Source organism: Staurois parvus, unplaced genomic scaffold, assembly GCF_062004578.1.
Source record: "Staurois parvus isolate SC_StPar_1 unplaced genomic scaffold, SC_StPar_1.0 ptg000404l, whole genome shotgun sequence".
NCBI classification, from domain to species: domain Eukaryota; kingdom Metazoa; phylum Chordata; class Amphibia; order Anura; family Ranidae; genus Staurois; species Staurois parvus.
The window spans coordinates 1933826-1957306 of NW_028318200.1; the positions used below are offsets into that span (position 1 = coordinate 1933826).

Below are 23481 nucleotides of genomic sequence, written 5' to 3' on the forward strand. Positions count from 1 at the left end.
AATAAGGGAGTGAACGAGTTGTTTAGTAGTGTCTGGGGTTAGGAACGTACGTATTTTGGAGATGTTACGGAGGTAGAGCCTGCATGAGCTTGCTAGTGATTGGACATGGGGTTGGAAGGACAGGTTTGAATCTAGAGTGACACCTAGGACTTTGGCTTGCGGGGTGGGACTGATGGTGGCGTTGTTGGTTGTGATGAAGAGGGTGGGGGGAAAATTAGGAGCTTGGTTTTTAAAAGGTTCAGTTTGAGGAAGTGGAGCGACATCCAGTCTGATATGTCGTTCAGCAGGTGGGTGATACGGGCAGAGACTGAAGGGGTGAGTTGAGGAGTGGAGAGGTAAATTTGCGTGTCATCGGGATAGAGGTGATAGTTGAAGCCGTAAGAGTGTATCAGTTTGCCAAGGGAGGAGGTGTAGATGGAGAAGAGAAGGGGCCCGAGGACAGAGCCTTGGGGGACCCCAACAGAGAGGGGGAGGGCGGGGGAGGTGATAGCGTTATAGGTAACGCTGAAGGAGCATTGCGAGAGATAGGAGGAGAGCCAGGAGAGAGCGGAGTCTCTGATGCCGAGGGAGTGTAGTTTATCAAGGAGGAGGAGATGGTCAACTGTGTCGAAGGCCGTGGAGAAGTCGAGGAGTAAGAGAACTGAGTAGTGGCCATTAGCTTTGGCGGTTAGAAGGTCATTAGTGATTTTGAGTAAGGCGGTTTCGGTGGAGTGTAGGGGACGGAAGCCAGACTGTAGTGGATCGAGGAGGTTGTTGTCAATGAGGTGGGAGCTTAGGCGATTGTAGATTAAGCGCTCAAGGAGCTTGGAAGTGAATGGCAGCAGGCAGATGGGTCTAAGGTTGTTCAGGTCAGTGGGGTCCAAGGAGGATTTTTTGAGTATGGGGGTGATGTGCGCGTGCTTTAGGGCGGAGAGGAATGTGACAGTAGAGAGGGAGAGATTGAAGATGTGAGTGAGGGAGCGTAGGATGGAGGGAGAGGGTGCCCGGAGGAGTTGTATGGGGACAGGGTCAAGGGGGCAAGTGGTGAGGCGGGCTTCTGAGAAGACCTTGGTGACCTCCTCAGTGGTGGCAAGGCTGAAGGAGCGGAGTGTTGGGGGGGTTATGCTGTGCGGGAGGTTAAGGGTGGTGGGAGGCAGGGCGGTTGCGAGGTCAGAGGAAGGGAGAGTTGGAGGGGTTGTAGTGGGAGGGAGGCTAGGTGGGGAGGTAGGTGGAGCATTGGCAATGTTCTTACGAATTGCGTTGATCTTATTTTGGAAGTGAATGGCAATCTCGTGGGCGGTGAGTGAGGTACTGGGTGGGGGTGGGGGGGGTGAGTTGAAAGTGGAGAAGAGCCGACGAGGATTGGAGGAGAGGGTGTTGATGAGGGTTACGAAGTAGGTTTGTTTGGCGGCGTGGAGCGAGGCGGTGTAGGTGAGGAAGGCAAATTTGTAGAGGGAGAATGCTTGAGGGGATTTGGTTTTGTGCCAGAATCGTTCCAGTGCGTGACTGCGTCGTTTAAGAAGTTTAGTGTGGTCGTTCTGCCAGGGTTCAAGCGGTCAGGGTCTAATGCTACGTGTGGTTAGGGGTGCTAAGGAGTCTAGGGCAGCTGATAAATTACATCATCATTCTTGTCTCCACATATCACCCAAACCGTACTCTCCGCTCCTCACATGACCTCCTGCTCTCTAGCTCTGTTGTCTCCTCCTCCCATGCTCATCTCCAGGACTTCTCCAGAGCTTTCCCAATCCTCTGGGACTCTCTACCCCAATTTATCAGACTATCATCTGCTCTGCTCACTTTTAGGCTATCTCTGAAAACCTATCTCTTCAGGGAAGCCTATCCTGCCTTCAGCTAATAATGGATCTTCTATTCCTCCTAACAGTCCATCCCCCACAGTTATTACCTTTTTGTACCACTAGCCCCTCCCTCTTAGATTAAAAGCTCCAAGGAGCAGGGCCCTCCTAACCCTCTTGTATTGAACTGTATTGCTGCTGTATTGTCTCTCGTTATATTGTAAAGCGCTGAGCAAACTGTTGGCGCTATATAAATCCTGTATAATACTAATAATAATAATAATAAGTCACTGTATGGTAGGAGTAAAACCAGCTCATAGAGATCTTTAGATGCTAGAATTTTGTGGAACTCTAGTTGAGAAAGGCTGCATTAAGGGGAAAAAATCCAGCTTAGTAAATATGCCCCTTCATACCAATTAACAGTGCATAAGGCAAAGTGCAGTTATTCATAGCAATTATTCAGAATTCTTGAAGTCAACCCAACAAAAGGTGTATTGTAGTTGGTTACTATAGCTATTGCACTCTCTCCAGAGAATGCATACCAGTATCACAAAACAGAGCTCTATGCTCAGCTATCTGAAACCTTTATGCAATTAAGATTTGGAAGAATTCTGTAGGTTAGTTAAAGACTTAAAGACTTCATATGAGTCAGGTTCCAACAAAGTAAAGAAAATGAAGCAAGGGGGTAAATATACATGTTTAATGCATTAGGCTGCACATTTATAATCATTTAAAATTGAATGCACAGGTTCTTGCAGAGGCCTATTCATAACTGGCACTTTTTAAAATGTACGTTTGTTATTTTCTGACGTGTAGAATAAGTTCTGCTGTAAACCATCAAATGAAGGCATTCTAAATAAAACACAGCCATTTCTGAATTGACATAAACAAGATCAGATTTAAAAAGCATTTATTCCAAACCCTCTATTTCTTATTGTTGTGAAAAATAAAGAATCAGTAATTCTGTCCAGATTTATTTAGATTAAATTGTTAACAGCACGTTGATAATATAGTGAATGTACTGCACAGAATAAGGCTACATTAGTTTTTCACTCTTGCATATTGCTGAGGTTCACTTAGAAAAAGCAATACATTGAGGCTGATTTACTAAAAGTATATTCAAAGAAAAAAATTTGAATTATTCACTTCAATTATTCTGCCACGTGAAAAACTGTTTTCTTACTTTGATTACCTAATGTCCAGATGCTTTTCCCATGATAGAATAGTTGAAGTGAATATTTGCACATTTTTTCAGTGAAGATTCTCAGTTCACTGTATAAAATAATATGCAGAGTAAAACGTCAGCGCTAGAATCAATATACAGTACATAAACCTCTCAAATTATATATTTATATAGGGTGCAGGGGCCAAATTATAATATAAAACAAACCAATAAGTGTAAAGAAAAAATGAAATCACAAAAAAAGGAATCACAAAAAATGTTTTACTATAAATATACAAATGAATATACAAGAGATTGTCCCTATAAGAACAAATATCATATACAGTAATGTAATATACTATAATAAAGTACACTGACATGCATTGATGGTGGCTGGATAACACACTGGTGCCATTGTCCTCCATTTGGTGGAAGAAATACACAGACACACGAATTTAATCAATGGACTTTATTCTATTATGTTATATGATATTACTTATATTTTGTGGTCAAAGATGTTTTTGTGATTCCTTTTTTTCTTTTCACTTGTTGGTTTGCTCTGTATTACAATTTGGTGCTGCAAGCTATATAAATATATCATTTGGGGGTTTATGTATTTTGACCTGCTTTGCTGGCTGCCAGTATTATTCACTCTCATGTATAAAATTGTACCAACCTGCTGTCTGCCCTTCGGAGTGGTAAAGTTCACACACCTATCTTGCTTAGCACATTTCCTGAACCTGGTGGTGCAGCAGTCCCTTGTTAGCTACCCTGGCTTCCAGGATGTTCTGTAGCTTTTTTCTTTTTTCTCCCAATTAGTCTCACTTCATTTTGGTATATTATCATATATATTTTGTATACTTTATCTCATTGTAGTTTCTATTGTGTTTGATATTTTGGTTGCTTATAATTCATCATTATTTTGTTACAATTTGTTGGACTTTTTTGTAATTTGTGTCCTGTTTGTTTCAGGTTCCCCTTTTACCCGGCAGTTTGGCATCTCTTTTTCCCTCCAGCACAGACACAGAGGGACTTCAAGCGGTATATACTTCCACCTGAGGTGCCCCCCTTTTCTTCTCTTGTTCCGCATTTCCTGTTGGTGTGGGCACTTCACTGCCCCATGTGGCTGGCCGCTGCAGGCTTCCTTAGTTCACGTTGAGCTCTGGCTTTCCCCTATATGACATCACAAGTTTGTGATGCTGTGCGTGCATGATGACATCATTGCGCCTGCAGATTGTAGTGAGGTGAAGTTGTTATGGAATGGTGTGTGAGACGCCCCTACCATGAGGACAACAATGGACCCGAGGATTTGGCACCATTGGTGCGGTTCACTATGCCAAAGGCCAGTTCTGGCGACCCACCCCATGGGACCAATTAATTAAGCTACTATATACGTCAGTAGGCCTCTTCATTGTTAACATTTGCCTCCTTGTCAGGGTCAGGAAAGTTGTGGTCACTCATGTAAATGATCTGTGAGAACACTGTTTTTTCTTTGTTTTTTAGACTTTTTCTAGAGTGTCCCTGCTTGCTTTGTGACATCTCTAAGATTGATGTTTTTCTTTCTTTTTTTTTATTTTGATGATTGCTTTTCATGTACTTTTGATGCCATAAATGATATTTACATAAGGCATCTTACCATATTATCGATTTATGGATACTATATATTATAAGCTACATGTCAACCTCAAATTGTGAAGTTCAATGGTGGTTTCTTTCCTGTATCCTGTCAGCCAAGAGTCTTACATTCAGGTTTAGATCAATAATCATATTATCTATTTTTGTGTTTTGGAGACCATTTAATTAATTACATATGTTTGGCATCCAGTATACATGATGAATATTCCTCTTCTTTACACAGACCTTGTCGCGTGTGTTTGTTTGCCTTAGCTGGCCGTGGTAAGCCCTCACGGCACCTTGTGGGCTTCGATGTTGGGTTCGTTTGGGCCTTGGGGTCCTTTAAGGTGAATACTGAATGACTTTTAAATGGTGATTTGTGTGAGTTATATATGTGCAATTAACCACTTATAAATATTATATACATTCTTGGTTGCCTGTTTTTCCATTTTTTTCTCTTTTGCAGGCACTTCTACTACCCTCTGATAAAGTTTACTGTATGAGAGTCAGAGGGGGATACTGCAGTATGTTTATTTATTAGAACCATAAATTATTTTTAAAAAAATGCACTCCTGTGCCAATAGCAACACTACAGGGGAAGTTGCCACCAAATTTTCCTTTCCACTCCATTCAGCCTGGAGCTAGCATAAGTTCTGATTGGTGGATATTACAACAGCAGAGCCAACCAGAAGTCCCACCTGTATGCATTTTGTCCAAAAGACATAATCAGAAAACAGGTTTTAATAAATATACCGAACAATGAAGTATCCCTCTCTGGCTCTTGTATTGTCTCTAAGCCTGGAGGAGGCTTGGAATATCCCTGTACAGACATCCCTTTTCCTTTAAGGTTGTGTGCTTCCATTTTATGTGGAGGAGAGCAGGTGCACCTTTATATATCCTGGCAGTGTGACAAACGGAATTTATGGCATCAAACGCCCATTAACCTCGGCTTCTGGTGAGTGTGCACTGTTTTCAAAGGCATGTCATGAAGTGTACATCCCAGGAGGAAGATTTCAGTGACTTTTGGTAGCACTTGGGTACATATGGTGAAATTATGAACTTACTGTTCACTAGTATCACTACTGGCACTTGTTTTGTGCAGCACATTAGCACTATATATTTGGCATGCTTTATGTTTATTAGAGTCTGCATATTAGCACAATTTTTTTGGTTTTGTATTTTATTTCTAAGCACCACTCTCATCACTTTTATATTACACAAGTGTATTTAAGGATAACACTTTTTTGGAGTGGCAGCTGGGCACATATTTTGACTACTAGAATTTAACTTAGGGCAGATTTTTTTGAATTTTTGTTTTCATGTGGATGCATCGCATAGTTACAATAACAAAACAAAGTGTGAGAATCGCTACTTCAGTAAAAAAAAAAAGTACAGAACACAGTTACTTGGGATTATCCTCATGGACAGCTTTCCTCACAGTGAAGTCCAGGTTAGCTCTGGAGTGGTCCAATACCCAACAATGAAGAGTCACCCCACTGAAACTGGAATACACTGGTAGCAATCATGGAGGGGCTCATTATAGTATTTAGGTCTTCTGGAAAAGCTATGTGCTATTGGGTTTCAGCCTGGTTGACCAAATACCAGTTCTGACAATAGAAGGCCCTTCACCTGGCTTGTCACTTGCTAAGTTACCTCTGCCTCATCAGTTGTGGCCTCTCTGAGCTGATGAGCAAAGGAAAAAGAAAAACGTATCTTCCTTGGGTGTGTCCAGGAACCCAGGGGTTGTTAAAAAAAGAATTAAAGGGGCCTGCACTTGAATGGTATGTGAATGAGTACTCCCCATATAGGTTCATAACACAGAATGTAAATTGTAAAATTCTAACTTTACTGAATATTTTGGGGAGTTGGAAATAATGATATATCATTCAGTTTGGGAAGGCATAAAGGAATGCCTACTTATCATTATAATTATTCATAATTTATATAACACCAACAGTTTGTGCAGCGCTTTACAATATAAAGGGAGATAGTACAATTATAATGCAGTTTAATGCAGAAGGAATTGGAGAGCCCTGCTCATGAATCTTACAATCTAAAGGGAGGGGGGTGGTGGTGCAAAAGGTAATAGCTCCAAGGAATGATCTGTGGAGGTGGCTAAAGTACTGTTTTTTAGTTGGAGGTGGGGTAGACTTCCCTAAAATATATGGGTTTTCAAGAATAGGGTAGGTGCTAATCAGACATACTGGGGTAGGGAGTTCCAGAGGAGTGGAGAGGTTCTGGATAAGTCCTGGAGGTGAGCATGGGAGGACGTAACAAGGGAGTTAAAGAGCAAGAGGTCTTGGGAGGAGTGGAGAGGATGGTTTGGGTGACATTTGGAAATAAGACTGTTGATGTAGTTGGGGGCAGTGCTGTGGATGACTTTGCACGTTTTGGTTAGTAATTTGAAATTTATATATATGATGTTGACTCTGAAGTAAGCTATTGCCTTTTCGCTGGAAGAATTCAGGTTGAAAAGCACCCATAACCCACCAAATTTACTAAATAACAGTTCAGTAATCATCAGATTTTTATTTTTTTCATTTTCTTTGCTTTAAAATATACTCTTCAGGGAAGGAGGAGACGGAACATGCGGAAGGATGCTAGATTTTTGTAAACCCCATGCGCGAGAAGCGCTGCGCTTTGTGAATGGCCCGGCACCTTCTGGGACCTGTCATGTGTCCCAGAAGACACCGGATCATTCACAAAGCGCAGCACATGCGCAGTGGGCACCCGGCTGTCACAGAAGCCAGCTCGGGAAGACTGTGCAGCGCTGGAGCGAGGAACAGGTAAGGCCGGCCCGGTATTCTGACATGGTGGCAGCAGAAATACCAGGCCGGCCGCTTTTTATTCGCTCCATAAGACGCACTGACATTTTCCCCCCTTTTTTTGGGGGAAAAAAGTGCGTCTTATGGAGCGAAAAATACGGTATGTACCTCAGATTGCTAATTATTGAAGTTGGTGAAAAGGGAAAACTTTAACAAAGGAGGAGAAGAAGAGGGAAAGGAGTGGGGTGACCCAATGAGAATAAAGGAGTAAGGAGTGAAAAGATAATAGAGAGAACACCTGTTGAGAATACAATGTAAAATATAGGCCCAGGGAGGAAGAGACCACCTGAACAGAGTTTTAAATGAGGAATTTGGAGGATATTGTAGTGGATTGGAGCTGGAAGGAGAGACTATTAATAATATGTAGAGTAGATCAGCAAAAGGGGGTGGGACAAAAACTCCTAAAATAAGTTTAATAAGAAAGGACCTGCCCCCCCAGGAGAAAAGTCCAGAGGGACATCCTCCGGAGAGACAGCAAGGAGTTAGGAGAAGTCATGAGATGAAAAATAACACTGGAGTTTAAACTAGACTGTCAGCAGGGGGATAAAATCTGAATCAGACTGAAGAATCAATAAATATTGAAAACAAAATAGACCCTGTATAGACTGAAGAAACAGGGACTAAGGCTGCAAATGCTAACAGAAATGAATATGGCGGCGATGTTTGCGAAACGTGAACATTCTATAAAAAGTGAAATGGCTATATTACACAATGACCTGGGACAAGCCTTGTCACGAGTCGAAGAAACAGAAAGAAAACTAGAGAAGCAACCAGAGAAGCAAGTAACTATTAAGTTAGAAATGTAGATGTAGGAAATGCAAAGAGAACAAAGGAAGATAGTATATAAACTAGAAGATCAGGAGAACAGAGATAGAAGAAACAATTTGAGGATCAGGGGCTTGCCAGAAGTAACATCAGGAGAAGATCTAGGGGAAGAAGTGAGAAAAATATTCAACCCAGTAATAAGTAAACCACTGACAGAGCACCTGATAATAGACAGAGTACATAGGACTAAGGGACCCCAAGGTGTGACATCAGATGCCCCTAGAGATGTAACCATGCAATTTCATCGTTATGAAGACAAAGCAAATACCTGGAAGAAGTTACAGGGAATTCCAATAGTAAAACATGGAGACGCGAGCTTGCACATTTTTGCTGATATAGTGCCAGAGACATTGGCAAGAAGAAGAACTTTGAAACCATTATTAGAATTGTTGCGCAAGAAAAATGTCTTATACAGTTGAGGCTTTCCAGCATGCCTGATCGGGTGGAAAGACAGAAGATTGGCAAGACTGAGATTCCCAGAGGACTTGAATGCTTTTTGTGATAGACTTGATATTCAGAAAATTGTTGTAGTTTTTCTCCAGCAGGTGGAAGGCGGGGGGGGGCATGTGGGGGGGGGGGTGAGAGTGGTATACATATATATGTGGGGGTGTGAATGAAGAAATCCCCTTTTTTTTCTCTCCCCTTCTCGTTTTCCTTTTCTCCTTTTTTTTTTAAATAATTTTTAATTTAAAAACAGGATATCGGGAGACTCAATATGTTAAGTATTGGAGATCCGGGAATAGCATCCTGGTTAGGGATACGTGTTGTGAGAAGGACTCCATAGAGGAGTCGACTGTGGTAATACACCACTTTAGACTTCAGGGCTTGGATATGAGCCAAAAGGAGTTAAAAATAGGGAGAGGTAGAGTGGGAAGAAGTCGGGTAGGAGGATTGGGGGGTGGGGGATAAAGGTCACTTGGAAGACTGTTTCCTGTTCCAAACCATACACACCTGCTTCCCTTTAAGTTGGTACTTATATGGAGGAGAAAGTTAGTAGTAATTGTATGGCTTACAATGTGAAAGGCATAAGATACTAAGGGAAATCCATCAATACTCCATTGATGCAAAGTTTTTGCAAGAGACATATTTATCACAGGATACAAATGTTAAATTATATTCTAAACACTACCCAATGTGGTTTTACGCGGATTCACCAATTAAACATGCAAAAAGGGTTGCAATCGGGTTGTCAAAAAATGTAAGATTCACTATGGAAGATAGATTAGTTGATCCAGAAGGTCACTTTTTATTTCTGAAAGGAAAATTACAAGGAATACAATGCACACTAGCAAAAATATACTGCCCTAATAAGAACTCAATGACATACTTAGATAATTTGTTAAGAAAATTTTTAAATTTTAAGAAGGGTTACTTGATTGTAGCAGGAGACTTTAATTTTTGCTTTGGATCCTTTGTATGGACTCTTTATCGTGTGCAAGGGGAGAAGGAGGTAAATATTTGAAGTTGATTAATAAAATGTTACATCAGTGTCAATTGATGGACTCATGGAGAATTAAACATCCAAGAGATAGAGATTATACCTTTTTCTCTCCGGCGCATGGGATGTATTCCAGATTGGATTACATAATGATAGAACAAAGACTTTTAGGGGTTTATTTACTAAAGCTGGAGAGTCCAAAATCAGACTCCCTTCTGCATAGAAACCAATCAGCTTCTAACCTCAGCTTGTTCAATGAAGCTTTGGCAATGAAACCTGGAAGCTGATTGGTTTCTATGCAGAAGGGAGTCTGATTTTGGACTCTCCAGCTTTAGTAAATAAACCCCTTAGAGTCTTTGGTAAAGTCCAAAATAGTGGTAATGTCTCTATCGGATCATGCACCTGTTATAACAAGATTAAGCTTGGATGGAGAACGAAGTGGAAGTATTATGTGGAGATTAAACAAGCAGCGTATACATGATGTTGAGATGGAAAAAATAATAAAGAGGGAACTAGAGGAATATTTCACACTCAATGAGACAGAAGAGGTCTTCGTTGCTACTACTTGGGAAGCACTTAAGACTTACATTAGGGGAATCCTGATCTAAATGGGGGCTGAAAAAAAGAAAGAACAGGGACAGAAAAAGAGTTTATTAATTGAGGAGCTCTATGATTTAGAACAACTACATAAGGAGAAAATAGAAATAGAGATACAACAGAAGATAACCCAAAAAAGATTTGATGAAACATGACACGAGAAGAGTTTTTAATATGGTTGCAAAAGAGAGATATCAATGGGGGAATAGACCAGGAAAATATTTAATGAAAATATTGAGGGAAAAGAAATCAAGAAATTATATAGAGAAAATCAAATATAAGAATGGAGAAATGGTACATTCAATCACTGATATCGCTAAAACGTTTCAACAATACTATAGTAATTTATATGAAATCAAATTTAAAAAAACAAAAGAGTCAGAGGAAGAAAAAAAAGGGAAAAATACAGGCGTGCTTAAAAGAGGCTGGACTACCTAGGTTAGAGGAGGGGAGATCAGTAGTTTTAGACAAATCTATCATGCAAGAGGAAATTTATGCAGCTCTTAAAAGTACAGCAGCAGGAAGGAGCCCAGGAACAGATGGATACACGTTGAGATATTACAGGAAATTTAAGGAACTACTTGTGCTCAAGATATGTATATACATGAATGCTTTAGGAGAGAGAATGGTAATGAAAGAGGAGTCATTGCAGGCATATATTACAATTTTACCGAAAGAAGGGAAAGATCTGTCCCAATGTGCCAGTTATAGACCCATATCGCTAATAAATATAGATACAAAATTATATGCAAAGGTCCTAGCAAATAGAATGAAGGAGTTGATGCCAGAATGGATTAATTTAGATCTGGTGGGTTTTAGCTCAGGGAGAGAGGGAAAGGATAACAGATTGAAATCATTATTGCTTTTGCAAAAAAGTAAGAAAGAAAATCATCCGGCGATTGTTTGATTAATCGATACCGAGAAAGCCTTTTATAGGGTAGATTGGGGATTTCGACACATTCGAAGTTTTGGACCTAAGATGATGCAATGGATTATATAGCTCCCCAACAACTGCGGTCAAGGTCAATGGCTTGCTGTCACAATTTTTTTAAATGCACAACGGAACTAGACAGGGAGGTTCACTCTCTCCCTTACTTTTTGTCATATCATTGGAACCATTATTGGTAGTGTATGCAGACAACATGCTATGTTACATAATGAATCCTAGAGTAACTCTAAAAATTCTAAAATACTTTGGAGAACTATCAAATTTGAAAATTAATCCTTCGAAGTCAGAGATATTAAATATCAATGTTTCAAAGACAGAAAAACAGATATTACAGAAAGCTTTTCCCCTTGTATGAAGGGAGAATGATCTGAGGTATTTAGGTGTAAAATGAACCCCGTAGTAAAGAATATGTATCAGACAAATTACATTCCATCAATAAACGAGTTGAAGGACGATCTGAGGAAAATATCTACTAGATCAATCTCTTGGATTGGCCGTATAAATTTAGTAAAAATTATAATATTCCCAAAGATCCTGTATAAATTTATTATGCTCCCAATATATGTATCGGGGTTATTCTTTGAGATAATAAAAAAGATGATATCTAAGTACATAAGTGTAAATAAAAGACCAAGAGTTAGTATGAGATATTGTGTAAGGACAAAACTAACGGGGATCTGAATGTACCTGATTTCAAGAGATATTATTATGCGGTGCTGCTTTCACAAATAGCAGATTGGATTTATAACTCATGGGGGAAAAGTTGGGTAATGATGGAAAGTACACCTAGTGAGTCACACTTAGATAAGATTATTTGGCTCCCAACAACAGTATAGAAAATTTTCAGATAATACAAGCACTTTAACACTTAATGTTTTTAGGATATGGGATAGAATTCATACACAATGGGGGTGGGAATATAATTCACTGTTAATACCATTGTGGGGAAAAGAATTCTTCCCCCTTGGGAATGAGAATATTGCAGGTAATTGGATAAAAGACAGAAACGCATGTTTGAAAGATATATCTGATAAAGGGGAATTGTGAAATTTTATAGATTTAAAATATAAGAAGGAAATATTCTGTGTGTTAGATGAGTGTCGTTACAATCAATTAAGACACTTTGTGACAGCACTCCCACAGCCACTGAGGACGATGAAGGACATGTATCCATTTGAACAACTTTTTAGTATAGACGTAATGCGAAGGCATATGACCTCTCGCATATATAAGATTCTTACTGCTATATCTGTAATTGTCTCTCAGTCATTATTAGAAAAGTGGGAAAAGGCATTAGGAACAAAATTAAATGATCAAGATAAAAAAAGAATATTTCATTTAATACATGGTGCAGTGGATATGAACACAATAGAAATGAATTCTAAATGTTTAGTTAGGTGGTATGTTACACCTAGTGTGGCACATAATGAATGAATAGATAATTCACCTTTATGTTGGAGGGGATGCGGGAAGAAAGGAAGAAAGGAACAATGATACACATATGATGGGATTGCCCTAAATTACAGAAATTTTGGCAGGGAATAATACAACAAATATGGGAAAGAATAGGGATTAGTGAACTGAAGGACCCTTGGGTTTGTTTGTTTCATAATACTGATCTCATAGTGAAACAATATAAGAGCTCGATGATATTTAATTTCATTAATGTGGCAAAAGAACTGGATCCTAGTTTCTGGCAGGTCCAGGAAGCCCCAAAAATCATGGACTGGATACATAGAATAGAGTTTATATATAGGATGGAGGAGCTGTGTCATACTGGAGAGGATAAAATTGAAAAATATTTGGGACAGATGGACAGTTTTTAAAACATCCAGGAGATATTCAGAATTGATCAAGGGGCAAGATAGGGTTCAGACAGGATAAGAAAGATTTTCTGGTTAATTTTTTATAAGAAGGGAAGGAGATTGAAGGGAGATAAGAGGAGGTTAGGAATAGAATACTGGATCAGGAAGAAAGAGGTTTAGAATAGGAGGTGACCAAATAGGGGGGTGAGGGATGAGGTGGGAGGGAGGGAGGGAGGGGATAGGTATATGTAAAAAAACAAAATTTGATATGGGGATTGTATGATCTTAATGTACGGAGAATTGTTGTATTTATATTGATGATTTTAAACTTAATAAAAAAAGAAAGAAAAGATAAAATAAAATGTCCTCTTCAGGTAAGATCCCCCTCTACGCCAGTTCTCCTTTGTTTGTCTCTCATCCTTGGAACAGCGTATTAGAAGTATGATATGGCAGTGTGGGGTAGCTTCAGAGTTTGTTGTAATAGCAGAGAAAGTGAGAAGACAAGAGTAATAGCCACTGTGACAGGCACATACAGGAATCTGACACTGTCAAAAGTGTTGCATAACTGTGAAATGTATAAAACTTGTAACTTAAAAAGGACTAAACGACTTCCAGAAAAAGAGCAATACTGTGAGTGGCATTGCAGATATACTGAACATTTCAATTTCTAAAAATAAAAAATATGGTCTGATAACAGGGTCTCCTTAAAGTTGAACTCCAGTCAGCCATTAAATTTCACTAGTTTGTGCCCCCTCACCTCCCAGATTGCAGGTGATACACGATTTCTACTTCAGAAGAGGAATACTTTCCTTATTTTATACTTCCCTAATAGTCAGTGCTCTGATATGCTCCTAGAATGTGTGTGTGCATGTGTGTGTGTGTGGGGGGCATAATGGCCTCATGTACAATTCAGCATAGTTGGGCCTACATTATTATTATTATTATACAGTATTTATAAAGCGCCAATAGTTCGCTCAGCGCTGTACATTACAAAGGGGGACAGAACATGTGACAGAACAACAACAATACAATGCAAAACATGAGGGGATCGAGGGCCCTGCTTTTTTGAGCCTACAATCTAGGAGGGAGGGGATGGTGGCACAGGAGGAGACAGCTGTGGGGGATGGGGTGGTAGGAAGAGTGGAGGAGGTTGGCAAGTTAGCAGGGGGTGGGGTAGGCTTCCCTGAAGAGGTGGGTTTTCAGGGTGCGCCTAAAGGAGAGTAGAGTAGGTGATAATCTGATGGGTTGGGGCAGGGAGTTCCAGAGGATGGGTGACACCCTGGAGAAGTCCTGGAGGCGGGCATGGGAGGAGGAGACCAGGGAACTAGAGAGAAGGAGGTCTTGTGAGGAGCGGAGTGTGCGTGCTGGGTGGTACTTGGATATTAGGTCAGTGATGTAGTTCGAGGCAGTATGGTGGACGGCTTTGTACGTCAGTGTTAGGATTTTGAATTTGATCCGTTGCGCAATCGGAAGCCAGTGGAGGGATTGGCAGCGGGGGGTGGCAGAAATGGAGCAGTTGGAAAGGTGAATGAGTCTGGCAGCCGTATTCAGGATTGACTGAACATAGCCAGCGGCGAGGCAGGCCAGTAAGGAGGGAGTTGCAGTAATCAAGTCGTGATATGATGAGGAAGTGGATGAGCTGTTTAGTGGTTTCTGGGGTTAGGAACGTGCGTATTTTGGCGATGTTGCGGAGGTGGAGTCTGCACGAGTTTGTTAAAGATTGGACTTGGGGCTGGAAGGATAGGTTAGAGTCCAGAATGACACCAAGTACTCTGGCCTGCGGGGAGGGTTTGATGGTGGCGTTGTTATATGATGGCATTGTATGTGATGACGTTGGGGATGGTGTGGTCATACAGCTGGTGAACACTAGAGGCTTTGTAGTACTGGTTGTGGGAAGGAAACCTGAAACAGCAAGAAATAAAGCAAGAAATAAAGTAAGTATTCCTTTGTTTTAAACCTCTCTTTTAAATTTAACCCTTGGGAGGGGGGGGGAAGGTAAAATGGTGAAACTTTATGGCTAAATGGAGATACATCGATCTTTAATGCATTTTTATGGGTTAATATAATAATTGATTTACCAAATTACAGTTTTAGATTGACTTTATACAAGGTTACCTAAATGCAAAGTTTTTATAAAATGGCTTTTCAATTAAATAAAAACAGCAATATTTTGAAAATTTAATTGGAGTACAGTTTAATAATTGCATATTCCAGGTGATCTAAAATCCCTGGAATTATTATTAAAACTTTTATTATTGACTAATATATGTTTCAGTACTTTATATTAGAATGAAATTTAAATTATGTTTATTTCCCAGTTTCACTATTTATAAGAGTTAAATATTTATCAAACAGTATTTCTATTGACTTTTCATCTTGTTTAAACTTGTTATGTGTTCTTGTTCTTCTCTTAATTTTTATGGTTTTAGCAATGTTATTTATAGTTTTTTTTCCTTTGATATTGTAGAAATGTTTTAGTTGCACAAGCATATAGAATAATATTCCATCAGGAAAACATTTTTGTGCAACTTTGGAAACAAAGTAAAAGTCATAAATAGAAGGTTTATTCAGTAAAAATGTACTAGGAGCAAAGTGCAGAATCCATTGCCACCAATGGGAATTCATCCTATAGAAGTCTAAATTCAGTAAGGTGAAATCAGATTAGCTGTTATGGATCACTACACTTTGCACTTACAGTTTTACTACTTACACTAATCATCGAAAATGACATGTAAGTGTTTCAGGGCCTATTTTGGGCTTAAATTATAAGGTTCAAGTAAAGAGGGGCACCCAGTGATTCAGAATCTTCCTAATAAATATGTTAGAATGATTGGCCATGCTTATAGCTTATGTTGTTAGTGCTTTTCTGCTGGCGCTGTTTATTGCCCACAAATTCAATTAAAAAAAAAGCTTCCACTAGGCAAAAATAACATTGTAAATGCAATGAAAGGTTGCTATTGCTTACTGTGCTCAAAAGGTCTGTGCAATACCTTAAATAGTTATTATATGTTGGGAGGAATATATTATAACAGAAGATATCTATGCACAAATAAACGTTATAAAAAAATAGGACTTTTAAAGTGCCCACTAATATACCATTTCTACACAACTGTTAAAATGCAAACATGTATTAATCATTTGCCGACCGCCTTACATACATTTATGTTGGCACTTAGTTATACTGGGATGATGCCTGAAGCTACATGCATTATCTCAGTATTGTTTTTTTCAGCCAGCTATTCTCTGTTATGTAAAAGCCATCTTAGCAGCTAATTAGCTGCTGGATTGCTTTTACAGGCGTCAGGAGGGGTTGTCGTTATCCCCCCCTGCTGCCCCACCGGGAGCCTGGCAGTGAAGCCAGCTTACCATAGATCTGATCATTTCTATTGTATACGACACCGGAAGCAACAAGCATTTAGTCACTTCTGGTGACTGTAATAAAATAAATATAATTTTAAAACATTTTTAAAGCACCCCCCCCCCTTCCCACCCATTCTCGCATGCAAAGGTGAATGTAGCATGCATATGTAAATGGTGTTTGCACCACACATGTGAGGTATTGTCATGAATGTTATTGCAAGAGCAACAATTTTATCACCAGACCTCCCTTGTAAATCTAAACTGCAAACCATAGCCCTCTTCCCCTGAACTCTCCCTCTGCTTTTTTTTATTGTATTTTGTACATACTGTACCTATCAATTATGGTGCAGGGGGTCCTCTGTTCGTTTCCGACTGTAGGCATTTTTGAATGCTGCGGAGAATGTTGCTCACATAGGTGTCCAATAAAACAGTAAAAATGCAGCGCTAAAATGTGCAAATGATAAACAAATAAATTAATAAACAACTGAAGTTAAGTCTTAGGTATAGTTCATAAGGTGCAGTGTGACAATAGTGGTTCAATGAGTAACTGTTAAACTTTCGTGACTTCCATGGCTGTGAAGAATGAGCATACAATGCACTAACCAGATAGCACAAGTTCTTGTGCGTTGGAGTATATAAGATCTACTCCTAAGTGCTCTGGGGACAGGAACTCTGCATGCGGATGAAGTCGTCAGGTGGGGGTGCGTCACCAGATGTCATCCAACCAGGGCAGGTTGCCTCTCTCCAGCAGTGTGTAAACACATCAGGTTAACTACATCCTGTAGTATGGATTTCAGCCATGGGGGGATCATACATTCAAGTGTGAATCCACTTTTAAAAGCACCTTCAGGGGAAGGGGGCTCAAAATGCCAAAAAATGAGCCCGAAGAGAGAAAACTCCAATAGTGTAGTATTTTTAATGGACAAATGGAGTAACATCAAATTCAGATAAAAAAAGGATCAACACTTACATCAGAGGTGAACAATAAGTCATGCAGTCAATAATCCATGATATAGGGGGTCTCCCTAATGCGTTTCGTGTAATAACACATTTTCAAAGGGCCCTTGTATGATCCCCCTGATGGCTGAAATCCGTACTGCAGGATGTAGTTAACCTGATGTGTTTACACACTGCTGGAGAGAGGCAACCTGCCCTGGTTGGATGACATCTGGTGACGCACCCCCACCTGCCGACTTCATCCGCATGCAGAGTTCCTGTCCCCAGAGCACCTAGGAGTAGGTCCTATATACTCCAACGCAAGAGAACTTGTGCTATCTGGTTAGTGCATTGTATGCTCATTCTTCACAGCCACGGAAGGCACGAACGTTTAACAGTTACTCATTGAACCACTATTGTCACACTGCACCTTATGAACTATACCTAAGACTTAACTTCAGTTGTTTATTAATTTATTTGTTTATCATTTGCACATTTTAGCGCCGCATTTTTACTGTTTTATTGGCATACTTTGGAGGTTTTGAGGTTTTTCCTCTTCTATGCTGGCTGCTTCCTTTCTCTATACTACCCAGCGCTCATATGCTACTATTTACATAGGTGTCCGTTCATCAAGCAGTGGTAAATGACCGTTGATAAGATCGCTGGTTTATGTAGCTTTGTAGATAATTTCTCTTAAGAAGAAGAGAAGCGATCTACAAACACTGAGAGCGCTAGAGAACTGTGAGTGCAAGGCTGTAATCTCGCAAGAAATCGCAAGACTACAGTATTGTGAATGTAAAAGTTAATGTAAAACAAAAAGCTCATAATAAAACACATTCTAATAAGATTTAAAAAAGTTAAAGTCAATCAATCATGAAAATAGACACCCTGTAAATATAAAACATAATTATTATTAATATTATAAATAAATAGTGCCGCGCTCCTATTACCTAGTATATATATCTCTTTCTCCTAGAGGTGCATGATTGTTTAACTATAACAATTCATAACTCTCTGTGACCAATAAATACAATAATAACATAAATAACAATAATAAATAGTGGGTCACTGTGACTAGTGAATCAAACAAATTATATAAATAAATAAATCAAAAGAATCAAATCAAAAATCTTCATACATGTGATTAATAGCAATTAGTCCTAAATTGATTGTGACTGAGAAAATACAAATCCATACACTCTAGATTAGTGCTCCTCTGATCCACTGTGATTACTCCATTTATATTGTGCAATAACTTATATAAATGTGCACGTGCATATAATAAAATAAATATCAAAAGTCTTTTAAAATAAAGTGCAGTGTGCAGGTGGATTCCTTATTCCCTCTCGCCGAGTGCTTAGTGGTCTCCCTATGCGCTCACCTTAATATTTGCCTGAATAAATCCAGGCAAATACGCTTTTAATCCTTCCAGGATTGATAGGATGGGATGATACTCTCATGCAGGCTGTTCCAGAAGGTGGATATGGATCTATAGGGGTTCTCCTGTTCTCTCCTCTATCCCCTTGTGCAGCTGCTCATGAGTAGATATCCTGACCAGCTCTCTAAGGATCTCCTTATTCCCCTCCTGGGGTTATCACCTCCTCCAATCCTCCTTATACCAGCGCTCCGAGCTCTCCCGAGTCTGGGATCGGCCAGGCCCTGTCCGTGACGTCACTGTGTGCAGCTGCACAAGGGGATAGAGGAGAGAACAGGAGAACCTGGAAGGATTAAAAGCGTATTTGCCTGGATTTATTCAGGCAAATATTAAGGTGAGCGCATAGGGAGACCACTAAGCACTCGGCGAGAGGGAATAAGGAATCCACCTGCACACTGCACTTTATTTTAAAAGACTTTTGATATTTATTTTATTATATGCACGTGCACATTTATATAAGTTATTGCACAATATAAATGGAGTAATCACAGTGGATCAGAGGAGCACTAATCTAGAGTGTATGGATTTGTATTTTCTCAGTCACAATCAATTTAGGACTAATTGCTATTAATCACATGTATGAAGATTTTTGATTTGATTTTTTTGATTTATTTATTTATATAATTTGTTTGATTCACTAGTCACAGTGACCCACTATTTATTATTGTTATTTATGTTATTATTGTATTTATTGGTCACAGAGAGTTATGAATTGTTATAGTTAAACAATCATGCACCTCTAGGAGAAAGAGATATATATACTAGGTCAGCGTTTTTCAACCACTGTGCCGCGGCACACTAGTGTGCCGTGAGATATTGTCTGGTGTGCTGTGGGAAAAATTCCAATTTCATCTGTAACATGTGGCTTCGGCTCACAAATAGACCAATCATTAGAATCTAATGATTCAGTGGTCGGCAAGCCGCGGCTCGCGAGCCACATGCGGCTCTTTACCCAGTCTAATGCGGCTCTTCTGTGTGCCGGGCGCCTGCTCCCCTCCCTCCTCTCGGTCGGCCGCTCCCCTGCCTCCTCTCGGTTGGCAGCCCCAAAAGTCCGCGCGGACCTTTTAATCCGGCTTGCGGATGTGGCTGTCAGGATGTGTGTAGGCGGGGCAGCGTGCCGAACGTGAGGGGAGGGGAGCTAGGCTCCTCTCACAGTCCGCCCTGAAGACCCGAACGGCGCGGGAAGACAGCGAGAGGAACGCAAAAGGTAAGTGAATTGACACGGGGGACTTGGCTTACTAGAAGGGGGGGGGGGGAATAGTACTGTGGGGGATGAAATACTATATGAGGGATGAATTACTTTATGAGGGATGAAATACTATATGGGGGGATGAAATACTATATGGGGGATGAATTACTATATCAGGGATGAATTACTATATGAGGGATGAAATACTATATGGGGGGATGAAATACTATATGGGGGGATGAAATACTATATGGGGGGATGAATTACTATATGAGGGATGAAATACTATATGGGGGGATGAAATACTATATGAGGGATGAAATACTATATGGGGGATGAATTACTATATGAGGGATGAATTACTGTATGAGGGATGAAATACTATATGGGGGGATGAAATACTATATGAGGGATGAAATACTATATGAGGGGATGAAATACTATATGGGGGGATGAAATACTATATGGGGGATGAAATACTATATGAGGGATGAAATACTATATGAGGGATGAAATACTATATGAGGGATGAATTACTATATGAGGGATGAAATACTATATGGGGGGATGAAATACTATATGGGGGGATGAAATACTATATGGGGGGATGAAATACTATATGAGGGATGAATTACTATATGAGGGATGAAATACTATATGGGGGGATGAAATACTATATGGGGGGGATGAAATACTATATGAGGGATGAATTACTATATGGGGGGATGAAATACTATATGAGGGATGAATTACTATATGAGGGATGAAATACTATATGAGGGATGAAATACTATATGGGGGGATGAAATACTATATGAGGGATGAAATACTATATGGGGGGATGAAATACTATATGAGGGATGAAATACTATATGAGGGATGAATTACTATATGGGGGATGAAATACTATATGAGGGATGAAATACTATATGGGGGATGAAATACTATATGGGGGATGAAATACTATACGGGGGATGAAATACTATACGGGGGATGAAATACTATACGAGGGATGAAATACTATACGGGGGATGAATTGCTATGGGGGATGAATTACTATATGGGGGATGAATTACTATGGGGGATGAATTACTATATGGAGGATGAATTACTATATGGGGGATGAATTACTATATGGGGGATGAATTACTATGGGGGATGAATTACTATGGGGGATGAATTACACTATGGGGGATGAATTACACTATGGGGGATGAATTACTATATGGGGGATGAATTACTATGGGGGATGAATTACTATATGGGAGATGTATTTTCAGTTTTAAAAATGTGGCTCTCAAAATAAATTTCAATCATGGTTTTGGCGAGATTTGGCTCAGTTGAAAAAAAAGGTTGCCCACCACTGTAATGATTGGTCTATTTGTGAGCCGAAGCACATGTTACGGACTATAAATAGCTCCGGTGTCACTGTTACACTGACAGGAGAGGACATCGCAGTAGATCGCCGATGCGCAGAAGAGCACCGAAGGATCTGGACTCTGGAGGATTATCGCGGACGCAGCACAGAAGAGCGCTGAGTGATGGATCTGGAGGAGACAGGAGAAGAAGAGCACTGACTGATGGATCTGGATGGAGTGCTGAGTGTGACGGACAGCGGCTATCTGGAGGAGACAAGCGCAGTAAGTACTGAGTGACAGTGAGACAGGAACAGATACTGCAGTGATGGACAAATTTTTGAAAAGGAAAGAACTGGACTCTGAACAAAATTCGGAGCCAGATAAGAGCCCAAGTATGAGTGGGGATCAAAAGAAAGCAAAGATGGTTAGCTCAAGGAAATTCTTTGGCACAAGGCAATATAGCGAAAGCTATATTTCATTTGGATTTACTTTCACCGGAGATGCAAAGAAACCAACTCCACTGTGTGTGGTGTGTGGTGAAAAGCTATCTAACAGTGCTATGGTCCCAAGTAAACTTAAACGCCATCTCCAAACGAAACACCCTTCGCTTCAAAACAAGAATGCAGACTTTTTTGTTCACCTGCGTGAAAACACGGAGAAACAGGCAACTTTCATGAGAAAAACCACAAAGGTAAATGAAAGAGCTCTTAAAGCTAGCTATCAAGTTGCTGAACTTATAGCCAAGTCAAAAAAGTCGCACACTGTGGCAGAGACATTAATACTTCCCGCCTGCAAAGCTATTGTAGAGGAGATGCTCGGACCTGAAGCAGCTAAGGAAATAGACAAAGTCCCTCTCTCAGACAACACAATTTCCAGACGTATTAATGACATGTCTGCAGACATAGAAAGTGTGGTTTTGGAAAAGATCCGTATCAGTGAGAAATTTGCATTGCAACTTGACGAGTCTACTGATATCAGTGGACATGCTCAACTCTTGGCCAATGTGCGTTTTGTGGATGGTGATGCAATTAGAGAAAACTTCTTTTTTTGCAAGGCATTGCCAGAAAAAACAACAGGAGAAGAAATTTTTAGGGTCACATCAGAATACCTTGAACAAGGAGGACTTAAGTGGGAAAACTGCACAAGTGTCTGCACCGATGGAGCTGCAGCCATGGTCGGGCGCACCAAAGGCTTTGTAAGCAGAGTGAAGGAAAGAAATCCAGATGTGATTGTTACGCATTGTTTTTTACACCGTGAGGCCCTCGTAGCCAAGACTTTACCAGCAGACCTAGTTCCTGTGTTGGATGATGTTGTGCGCATGGTAAACTTTGTAAAGTCACGACCCGTGAAAAGTCGCATGTTTGCAGCTTTGTGTGAGGAGATGGGAGCGAAGCATAAAACCTTGCTGTTTCATACGGAGGTCCGGTGGTTGTCGCGTGGCAAGGTCTTGGTTCGTGTGTATGAGCTGCGGGAGGAACTTAAAGTGTTTCTGACAAATGAGAGGTCAGATTACGCAAAGCTGCTTGCAAGTGATGAGTGGTGTGCAAGGCTGGCATACCTGGCAGATATTTTTCATCATCTGAATGAGCTGAACACACGAATGCAAGGCCGAAATGAAAATCTGCTTACAAGTACAGATAAAATAAATGGATTCCGTTCAAAGGTGCAACTCTGGCATCAACACGTGGAAAGTGGCAATCTTGAAATGTTCACACTCACCAAGCAATGGCAAGGTGTTCACACTGCTGCACTGGGTGAGATAATAGTTAAACATTTAAAAACTCTCGAGGAGAAGTTGTCATTTTATTTCTCTTCAGTCTCCACTGAATGCCTTGACTGGGTTAGGGACCCTTATAGCTCAGCATCAGTTGGTGGAAAGGACATGACTTTACAGGAGCAGGAGGAACTAACTGAACTGAGACAAAATCGTAGTTTCAAGCTAAGATTTGCTGATCTACCTTTGGACAGTTTTTGGTTGGATACTGCCAAGGAGTTCCCCGTTCTGGCAAACAAAGCTATTTTGACATTGCTCCCATTTTCCACTACATATCTGTGTGAGATGAGCTTTTCAAGCCTGATTGCTATAAAAACTAAAGACAGAGAGAGACTGAGAGCTGTTGACGAAGAGCTACGTGTGTGTCTTTCTTCGATTCCTGCCAGAATATCAGCTTTGTGTTCAGCCAAACAGGCCCAGGTTTCGCACTGAGTAAGTCAAC

General features: G+C 40.3%; 1 protein-coding gene across 1 annotated transcript; it reads left to right on the top strand.

Moving 5' to 3' along the window:
• Window positions 1-21590: 21590 nt before the first annotated feature.
• On the top strand, window positions 21591-23471 carry LOC149455089 (zinc finger BED domain-containing protein 5-like). Its single transcript, XM_089686646.1, has one exon. The coding sequence runs from the start codon at window positions 21591-21593 to the stop codon at window positions 23469-23471; it is 1881 nt and encodes a 626-aa protein (XP_089542772.1).
• Window positions 23472-23481: the final 10 nt, after the last annotated feature.